The sequence below is a fragment of the Caenorhabditis briggsae genome (assembly GCF_000004555.2).
Source record: "Caenorhabditis briggsae complete genome, chrI, whole genome shotgun sequence".
Classification (NCBI taxonomy): Eukaryota; Metazoa; Nematoda; class Chromadorea; order Rhabditida; family Rhabditidae; genus Caenorhabditis; species Caenorhabditis briggsae.
The window spans coordinates 7285143-7295916 of NC_013489.2; the positions used below are offsets into that span (position 1 = coordinate 7285143).

A 10774-nucleotide genomic window follows, 5' to 3' on the forward strand; every position below is an offset into this window, starting at 1 on the left:
AATAAAAATTTTTGGTCGGAGTCCTCCTTTAACTTGATTTGAAGCCCTTGGCCTAACTTTACTTTAGGAAACCTAGGCTACCATTATTTTATCCGAAAATCGGCCCTTAAAAAGCCTATTTTTCCAGCCAATGCGCGGTGTTCTGCGTCCGGTTCTCCGACGATTCCGAACAAATCGTTTGTGGGACTTCTGAATACAGTATCCACGTCTTCGACGTTGAGCAACGTCGACGGATTCGAACGATTGTGAATGCCCATGAGGATGACGTGAATTCGGTGTGTTTCGCGGATTACGGCTCGAATTTGATCTACAGTGCGGGAGATGATGGTCTGGTGAAGGTAGGTGGATTACGGTAGAAGCTAGAAGGGTGACGGTACCTGTTGATCAAACTACAAAACTGGTTTTAGACAATGACCCAATTTTATCATCAAAAAATTACAAGTCCCCGTTCTTTTTCCCCGGGATTTGCGTGGTCTCTCAGATTCTTAGCGTTGGAGCAAGTGCGCTCTACTGACTGATTGCGAAATCGCGGCTGATCACTTTGACCTACTTGAGGGAAATTTCCAGATTTTTCGCCTAAATTTTAGAATTTTTCACCTTTTTTAGATTATTCCGATTTTCAGATGCTCTTCTCGGCCTAAAAAATACAATCTCGTATTGAGCATGGATGACAGAATGTTCAAAGTGATTCAGAAATTCCGATAGGTCCACTTTAAGGGGGAAAATCTGACGAAAAGCCTTACGTTTACATCCTTTTATACGGTACTGTATATCTTTCCACAATGAATGTTTTGGAAAGGGACATCAACTACAAAAACATAAATTTGAACATTTCCAATGTTTTCAGCAACTTTGAGATCAAAGGAATGGATTCTGGGGGTAGTATGCGAGCTTAAAAATTGGTAGATTTTGCAAAAAATACATTTTTAAAGGTTTATTGTATGTGTAGAGTGGAACTTTTTGAACAATCTAAATTTTCTATGTGTAAATTCAAAAGGTGGCAAGTATGATTACAAGAAGAAAATTTAGAATGCGTGACTCCTTCCTTACTAAACAACACCGTAAACATGGCTTCCGCATAGCATATTTTTAGGCTTGAAACTATGTCTCTCAGAAATGTTGCATGGTTCCAGGAATCCAAAATACAGATTTTCATAGTTTAATGTATGTTCCTGTATGAACACATAATTGGCTTCCTCATATGCTAGTCAGCTCAATCAGGTGCCTACCTAGAAAGATGCAGCACCACTCAGAACATAGTGGTAAAAATGAGCTAAAATTAGAAATTTTTCCTGGTTTGTGGAATGATCTTATTGTGTTTGACAGTTGACAGAGTAAAACAATTGTGAATAGTTCTGCAAAACTAAAAAATTTAGAGCCGTCAGTATTTTCAGATTTTTTATTAACGAAAAACTTCATTTTCAGTACATGTTTGTCAAAAACGGATGTGGCCCAATTTTGAGTATAGATACAACCAAATTTTTCACATGAATGAATACATTTTGATCCCTTTTTGCTATATTTTGTATTTTCATTACAATTTAAAATCTGTGTTTTGAGTTATCTTTCATTCAACTGAACTTATACTTATGTGACGTTTTTTCGGGCCATTTTTTCGATTTTTCAATTTTGCCAAATTGAAGAAATGGTAGCGGTCTCAAATGGTATTCATTAATTGACAATCCGAATTAGTATTTACTTCAATCATATCCTGTTCAGTCCATATTCACAGTTTTCGAAAACATTCAAAATTTAAAGTGAACTTATAATTATGTTACGCAGTGTATTCATTTTTTCAGATTCAAACAACAAGAAAGTCGTGGAGAAGCACTAAAATTTCTCCAGAATGTTCTCGAAATTTTTTTTTTGGAAATTTTTGGTCTAAGATTTCAATTTTTGTAGTTAGATTACAGATTTTCAGGTAGTTTTAATGAAATTCTAGCAAAACTACAGTAATCCTCCAAAATTATATTTTTCAGATTTCCTTCAAAAATCTGTTTTTTTTGCATTCTTTTTGTCATCAAATCCCAAAACATTCTTTCAACAGTTGATAATCACTAATCCATTGGTCACATTAACTACAAACATTGTGATATTTACTTTATGATTTGTGTGCAAATTTTGAATTTAGAAGAAAATTTAAAATGTCAGCATTAAAAAAAGTAAAATTCTGATGGTTTTTGTGTAATTTTGAAATTTTGGAAAGTTTTTGAGATTTGAATACAAACATTTCTTTGAAAGAATTTTCCAGTGTAGCGAATTTTCAGATTTTTTTTGTCCGAAATCTTAAAAAGCGTATCATCATACCTCAGGATCTCCAATTGTACATCTACCAGAGAATGCGATTTGTTGTTCTCTCTCGAACATTCTCTGCTCTTCCTGTGGTGTCATTTTCGGACATCCTCCTGACGTCTCCTCATCGTCATCCGAAAAATCAGTGTCACTGTCATTTCGATTCTGCAAAAAGGTGTATTTAGACTGGTTGGATTACTGTAGGTTTTTTATTTTGTAGTTTCCAAATTTTCGAAATGCGGAAATTCAGTAATTCTGACATCCCAAAAACCCGAAATTCCAGTCTCTGTGGGTTTTTTAGGATTCCGAAAACTTCGAAAAATCGGACATTTTGAAAATCAAAAAAATTCATCCAATAAAGAGAAATCGGAAATCTAGAAATTTGAAAAATTTTGAAAGTCACAAATTTTCGATTTTTCCAGAATCCGAAGACCTAAAAAATCGGAACCCAGAAATCTTCAGAATCGAAAGTTCATAAAAGTAGGAACCCTACATGCACATTCAGAAATGTTCGAATTTCGGAAGTTCAAAATTTCAAAACTTCAGACTACTCGGGAATAAAGAATTCTGGAATTCTCGATTTCGAAAATTCCAAAAATCTTTCAGACTTGCAAACCCGCTCTATTGCCAATCGTCTTCAGGTGATTGTCAATAGAGCTAATTTGCATTTTCAACTGCATTTTTTATTATTTCACAGATCATTTTCTTTTCAGTTCTCGCAATTTCTTTTTCTTCTTCTTCTTCTTCTTCTTCTTCCGGTTTCTTTTGTTTCTTGTAACACGTGATCAGGAGAGTGGCAGGAGGTTCAGTTCAGCTAGTTAGAATCGTGTCAGAAGGGCATCATCGTTTGAAAAATAGAAAGAATAGAACAGAATAAAAAGTGTGATGAAAAAGAGTATTCGAGTTGCGTCAGCACCCACCTAGAGAATAGAAAACTAGGGGTGAAAGTGCGCTCTATTAGACAGTATAATTTGGACTGTAAAAGGTGGTCAAAAACGCAAATCGAACGAAAGAAATTCAGCTTAAATAGCCTAAAATTGAGCCCTAAAAGCCCCAGAAACAGTTACACAATGCCCAAACTGCTATAGAGCGCACTTTCACCTTTCTTTATCTCTCTCTCTCTTTTTCCCGCATGCTCCATTTCCCGAATAGTTGAGAAAATAAAAGTGGGCGGAGCTCCCTTGGCTCCGCCTACTTTTTTGGCAAATGGGCAAGGTATACTGTAGTTTTTTACGTAGCGAAATTGTCATCATTTGAGATGGGGGACTCCCTCTCTCGAGAAAGCGAACACCAATTACATGTAGTTTGTAGTCTTTAGGTGTTTTGATGATTTTTCTAAATGATGGCCTAGAATCCGACAACTAGGCTACGGGAAACATTAAATAGACTACAAAGTAGCCAAATTCTATGCTTTTTGTCATGATTTTTGAATAGTCATCATTTTTTGGGGAACTTCTTGACCAATGAAATGCCAAAAAAAAGTGTGATTTGAAAGAAAAGTTTTTCGATCTACTCTTTCGAAAAACGATAGATACAAATGTCCTCTATTGGAATGATCCAAAAACAGAATTTCAGATGAAATCTGTTGATTTTCGAGACTGTTTCCAGGCCAAAATTTTGAAAAAATGATGACAAAATGAGTTGAAAGTTGAGTGACACTCGTTTTTCTGTAGTTTGTAGTCTATTTGAGTTTTTCAAAGACTTCTAAAAAGAAAATGTGTAGTTTGTAGTCTCCGAAAAATCCGAGAAAGCCGTTTTTTCGTGTCGAGACCCGGAAATGGCGAAAATTCGATGAATTTCAAATGTTTTTTTTTATTTCGAATTTTTCGATGTCGAAAATCACAAAAACTACAAAAATTGAAATTCTTGGGATTTTCAGCATTTGTTTTTCAGTGAAAAACACGTTTTAGGGGTTTTTCGATCTTTTTAAGGAAATTCCCTTCGTTTTTTCTTGGCAATTTTGAGAAACTTTTTTTTCAGAAAAAATCGATTTATCTCCGATTTTTTCTTCACCGACTACGAATACCACAAATAGGACTAGATTCTAGTTTTTTTTTTTGCGAAATTCCAAAAACTCACTCTTTTCAAATTCGACGGAGAACACGATGGGCCACCGCCTCTTCGATAGGGCATATTATTAGAAAATTCTAGAAATTTGACAAAAAATTAAGGTCCTAATAAAGGTCTGAAGGGGGAAAAAGTGTTGTGATGACGAGATGAGAGTGACTGGCGTAGTCAGTTTGGGAGCGAGAGGGCGGCGAGAGAGTGTGCGAAACAGGGAGAGTTGGGTAGAGAAATGAGAGAAAAGGAGACTGGTCGTCGATGTCTGCGTCTCTTTCCCTCTATCACTCTCTATCACTGATCACAGAAAATACATCAACGCCGCCTATATGGAAGAGAGAGAGAGAGAGAGGGAGAGAGAGAGAGAGAGAGAGAGAGAGAGAGAGAAAGATCAGTTGATTTTCTCTGCGTCTCTTCTAGTTTCTGTGTCTGTTTTGATGACAAATGAGAGAACTTCCGAAGCATTTTGTGTTCTTCTTTCAATCGGAGGAGGAAGAGAGAAATGGGGATCACCCCCTCTAAAAATATCGATTTTGGGCAAAAAATCATGTTTTGTAGGCAGTCGCCTGTCGTTTTTAGTGTCACAAACCACATGGAGGTGTCTTGAACGTTCTAGAATGTTCTTTGAATACTTTTTAAAAAGTTCTAGAAGTTTTGGGAAAGATTATGACAAATTTGCGGATTTTGGGGATTTTTTTCGAAATCTAGATTTTCAATTTCTCGGGCTTCCAAAAATTTGGAATTTCTGAATTTTGAGAATTTCACTTAAAAAACAGTCGAAAATTGCCAATTTTTCAAATTTCCTAAAATTCAGGATTCATAATTTTTAGAATTTCTATTATGCTTGTCTGAGAAAAAAAAGGTTAGAGAGTATTTTTTGCAGTCTGAATACGGTAGCGATATCGAAGCGGAAAGCCTAAATAGCACACATAAGGTGGAGACACAGACACTTTTTCTCTGCGTCTCAACCTTTTTTTTCTCAGACAAGGATAATAATTTTCAAAATAAAATATTTTTCCAGAATTCTGGATTTTCAAAAACCTCGAAGTTTTCAGATTCCTCAGATTTTTTTTCAAAAAAAAGTCAAAAATTTGAATTCCCGCCAAGCCAAAATTTTCAAATTCCCGAATTTCTAAATTTTCCTCACCTTCATCCTCTGAAGTGCGACGATTTCGGCGGCGGTTCGCACCGTCTGTGGATCGGATCCTGTAAACTTTTTCGCATACATTGCTGTTCGAGGATGTTTGTAGTTTGTAGTCTGTTTGTAGTCTATGTAGTCTGTGCCTAACCTCTGCTATACTCTAAAAATCGATGAAACTGTTGAAATTGGCGTTGATGATGGCGTTGAAATAGGTCGAACGAACGGAGCAACGTCGATGTTATCCAGTTGCCCATTCGAGCATTTGGAATCGATTATCGATTTTTTACTGAGATGAAGAATCAGAAGGATGGATGGATGAGAGATCACTGGAAAATGAGAGACTTCGACACTTTTTGATTAGAAAGCGGTTTGAAGCGGTGTTAAATGAGCATGCAGCGATTGAAGAAAACGAAAATGTTTTAATGTGTGGGTGAGAAAACTTGCTCTATCGGACTATCCAAAAATTGCGCAAAATCCAAAATTCGGTCGAAAATCGAATTTCCGAATATTTTTAATTTTTTGCTGAAAATTTTCGAAACTCCGATATTTCCAGAAATTTTGATCTCTGCCTTTTTGATCATTCTCTCGATTTCCCCACATATTTTCTAGTTCAATAGAGCACATTTCCTGACCCTGACACCTTGTCAATTTCAAATATATTGAAAGCGAAGAGAAAAAAAGCAAAATTTTATTGTCAGCACATGAAATACAAGCAAACACACATCGAGATAGAAAGCATAAAACTATACACAAAATATGGAAAATTTGGAGAAAAATGAGAAGAAAAAGGTCATCAAAATGGAAAAATAAAGGGAGAAATTGATGACAAATGAGATGAGTTTGAAGGGAATTTGATGAGAATTTTCAAGTTTCTTGGATGGAGAACCGAACGGAACGAGCATCGTGAGAATCACGTGGATGCTCTCTTTGGGTTATCAGTTTTTGAATGATGAATCGAACAAAGAGAAGAAAATGGGGTCGAAGAAATAGAATGACCGGGAAAGGAGTTACGGTGGAAAATTGCAAAAAAGGACTACCCAAGACTAGATTCCCCGAAAAACCCCAAAAATAAGGATTCGATTTTTTAAAAACCGGAAAATCATTTGCTAATTTTTAGATGTCGAAGTTCCGAATTTCTGGTCTTTCAGCACTAAATTTTTTGAATTCTAAGATACTGAATTTCCGATTTTTCGGGAAGTTTGATTTTCTGAATTATACGAAATATTACTATCATTCTGGTACAAAAAAATCGGAGCTGTGGAAGAGAAATGCCGGTGGCCGTGGAAGGTCTCACAAAGACAACTATAGTAACCTAAAAAATATGTTTTTTTTCAGGATTCATTTTTCGATTTTTGTACGTTTTAGGTCAATTTTCACTATTAAAAATTTTAAATTTCTGACTTTTTTGGGGGAAAACACAGAAAACTCGAGGGAAAACAGCGAAGAATCGAGAAATTAAATCCGGAATATAAAAATATTTTTATGTTACGGTAGTTGTCTTTGTCCAGAAATTCCCGATAAAATTTTCTGATTTGTGAATTTTTTCCTTTTTTTTGAAAATTTTTATTTTTCTACTAAAAAAATTGAAATTGAGAATAAGCTTTCAGATTTTCCGCTATAAAACCCAAAAGTTATTTTTTAAAAAACTGAAACTCTCAGATAAAAAATCGATAAAAAAGGTTATCATTTCATTAATCACCCAATTGTTTGCCAAAAAATCTGTCCAAAAAGCGAAAAAAGAGAACAAAAAGATGAGGAAAATAAATAGAAAAGAGAGAAACCAGTTTCTTTTGAACTTTTGATCTCAATTTTCTGCCAAACGACAAATTCTACAAATTTAAAAACAAAAAATATCAGCTCATATCATTCTAGATGCTTCTAAGCTTCCAGACCAAAAAAATTCAAATTTCAATATACACAATCAAAATCACATGTGTTCGTGTGTCCTCCTCTGTTATGACACTCTCTCGTCCGGAGATACGGAGACAGTTAAACAAGAAGCACGCGGCTTCTCTAAACCTCTTCGCTTCTTGTTATCTCTAACTATCTCAATTTTCAAATCAATACACACATATGATGAGGGGTGTATGCCGGTCCAAATTCGAAGAACACGCCATTTCTCTGCGTCTCTCACTCTCTAACTGCAAAAACACTGAAAATGTGGTCGAAGCAAAAAAGAGCGGCTGGCCGAAAAATGATGACAATTCGTATAGAGAGAGTGTGTGAAGCGAGGAGAGTGGTTAGAGAAAAGGAAGGAAATAGTGTAGGGGGAAGCGTGAGACGCAGAGAAGCGAGAAATCTTAAGATCAGAACGAACGAGGCGAAGCGTCGTAGTTTTTGTGACTTGAGATTGAATCATCATCAAAAACATACATTTTGAGTTTTGATCTAGTTAATCGTTGAACTTAGAGGGAGAGGGACGGATGTGGATATTCGGATACTGGAAAAAGCGGACGGACAATCAAGAAATTCCTATTTTCCCGATTGTTTTTTTCCGGAAAAATTGATTTTTCCATTTTTTTTGCCGATAAAAAAATCTCATAGGAAATTTAAAAAAAAACAGCTAATATTGGAAAAAAAACAGCTGAAATTAATTTTTCATTATTCGTGCTTTTAAAACCTGGAAAAAATGAAAACATCGGCAAAAAGGACACCTGGACACACAGACAGACAAACTAATTAATAAAACATTATGAAAAATGACTTATTTCAAAGTATGTTTGAACGGAATTTCATAATCTTTTTTTCAGATTTCAAGCCAAAGAAAATTTAATAGAAAATTAATTACGAAATGTGATTATCGGAACAATTATGCGTTTAAAATTTGAGAAAAAGGGCTTGTGAGACCGTATATGAGGGGTGAAATGGAGGGGAAATTTGAAAAACCTAGAATTTGAGTTTCGGAAAAAAATGATAAAAAATCGGGAAGAAAAGAGATCGGTTAAAAAAAGTAAAGTAAAGTGATGGAACATGAGAAACAAATGCACACATTTTTGACTGTTTTTCTGTTTTGTCGATTGATTACTATTGATAACGGAATCGTTTGTTTTGTTCTGGTCTTGCTGGCGAGCCGTTCGAGTACTGAAAAAAAACTTTTTTTTTAATTTTCAAATTGCTGGATTTTCAAATTATTCGAATTTCCATGAATATCGATGTTTTTGAATATTTTAATAATCTTTTGGAAGAAATCGAGAATCTCTCTCACCCCATCAGAAGAAGATCCTTGTCCACTGGATCTCGGTGGTGATAATGTATAAACTGATTCATCTGATGACACAACTATATTCATATCATCATCTTCATATTCAAGTTCATCATTCCCATCGATTGGCGCTTCTTCATCATCGTCCATTCGAATCCTGATTCCAGGTGGAGCATCTGGTGAAGACGTTGGATTAACCATCATTTCGTGAACACGTTTACTCGTCGTTTTCATCAGAATTCCCAATTGATTACTCTTCAATGCACTGCATTGTTTTACCTGTAAAAGCAAACTTTCAACCATTTTTAAAAATTCGTATTTCTGCAATAATGGGTTTTTTTCGAGAGCCAAAAGGCTACAGCAGCTGTTACTATGGTTTTTGCTTTTTTTCGCTTTTTTTCAGAGTTTACAAAAATCATTCGAGTCCATTAAAAAAGGAAAAAATTACAAATCAAAAATATCACTCATGAAAGAAGTTTCCTGGCATATTTTATATAACAGTGACCAAATTTTTTCAACCTAAATTTTTCAAGGCCACCAATTCAAAATCTCGGGGTTTTCATCCTTACTATCTCAGAAATCCTCTGCAAATCCTCTTGTGAGTACCGTGATAACTCATTTGGCATCGCCGAAAATGCATTAGAGATTCCTCGAGCGTTGGATTTCGAAGCCTCTTCAAATCGAAAAAATGCTAATAGGAAACGAAGAATTTGATGGAGACAAGACATTTCACATTGACTATTCGGTAGTTTGTAGTCTTCAAAAACCTCACGACGAACGAGTTGCTGAAAATATAGAATTTTTGGTGTTTCAAAAATTCGTGGAATTTCTTAGTTTTCGGAAAATTGGAATTTCTGAAATTTTCAAAATTTCCTGAATTTTTGAGTTTCTGAATTTTTAAATGTTCGAATTTCCAAATTTTTTGGAATTAAAAAATTTTTGAAAATTGACATCTGTGGCCTCGTTTTGTTTTTCTAGGCCATCATCGTAATCCTTACATGAGTTTCCTCATTTCGATGCTTCAATGTGTTCATATCTTGCAGAAATTCAAGTGCCACAGTGAAAAATTTAGTTTTTCTGCAAATACGCTCTATCGCTCTCGGATTATCACTGGGGCACACTTACTCCTGCGTCTTCTCCAAAATCCTTGGCGGCCATTTTTTGCGAATTTCAATTTCCCACACGGTGGCTAAATGTCCCAAAAGCAATTGATTCATGTAGCGGGTGCCAATGACGTTGAAATGAACGCCGTCTTTTCTGAAAATGAATACATCTGGATATGAGATAGATACCAGTCAATAAGAGATTCAAAAACATAGTTTTCAGTTGATTTTTGGCCATTTCCGAGAGTCTGATGCTTGGCTGTTAAGTTTCCGATCACTTTAAAAATTTTGAAGAGCGTAAAACAGAACTAGATTGAAATCTTTACAGTCACAGAATTTTTTGAAAATTCCACTTATTGCCGATTTTTCTGTATTTTTCCTATTTTCAATTAAAAAACTGGTCAAAAGGGATGTCTTTCAGAAAACGGAAGAATTTTTAAAAAATTCAGTGAATGCAGAGTTTTCAATCTAGGTCTGTTTTACAACCTTCAAAATTACCAAGTGTTTACATGACAGCCGTGCTCCAGACATCTGAAAATGGGAAACATGGGCGTAAATCAACTGTAAAATATGTTTTTTGTATATCTTCTCGACCGGTAATGTAGATGTTACTTTTCTACCTAAATCTAGCGTTAGGTTTAATTGAAAAACATTCTAATACGAAATCATTTGCGTTCGGGAAGACTAATCTTTGAAAAGACAAGATTTTCCTGTTTTAAAAGACTATAGCGTTCATCAAACTTTGCATTCCCTTTTCTGACGGCAGATTTATAAAAGCTATTGATTGAATGAGAAATTGCAGTTGGAGATTATTGGTTATTCCAAGAACAGCTGAACTTTTTATTTCCTTTTCAAACAATATAATTTTCGAGGTTTTCACTCCATACTTCTTCAATCTATTTTAACTTATTTCGATCTCACCAAGGCACACCCATAAAATATAAAATTCACGTCATCAAACTACATTTAAGGAAA

At 35.1% G+C, this 10774-nt stretch overlaps 2 protein-coding genes across 2 annotated transcripts in view; both read right to left on the reverse strand.

Moving 5' to 3' along the window:
• Positions 1–5581, reverse strand: part of Cbr-wdr-23 — a gene marked incomplete at both ends in the record, with an annotated part of 10807 nt that extends 5226 nt beyond the window's left edge. The window contains 2 exons of the mRNA XM_045237154.1: positions 2308–2457; positions 5501–5581. Coding sequence (XP_045094711.1) covers positions 2308–2457; positions 5501–5581 — 231 coding nt within the window. The remainder of the gene's footprint in view (positions 1–2307; positions 2458–5500) is intronic.
• Positions 5582–8518: 2937 nt separating this feature from the next.
• Positions 8519–10774, reverse strand: part of CBG11955 — a gene marked incomplete at both ends in the record, with an annotated part of 6879 nt that continues 4623 nt past the window's right edge. The window contains 3 exons of the mRNA XM_002646206.1: positions 8519–8575; positions 8700–8975; positions 9266–9481. Of these exons, the coding sequence (XP_002646252.1) occupies positions 8519–8575; positions 8700–8975; positions 9266–9481 (549 nt within the window). The remainder of the gene's footprint in view (positions 8576–8699; positions 8976–9265; positions 9482–10774) is intronic.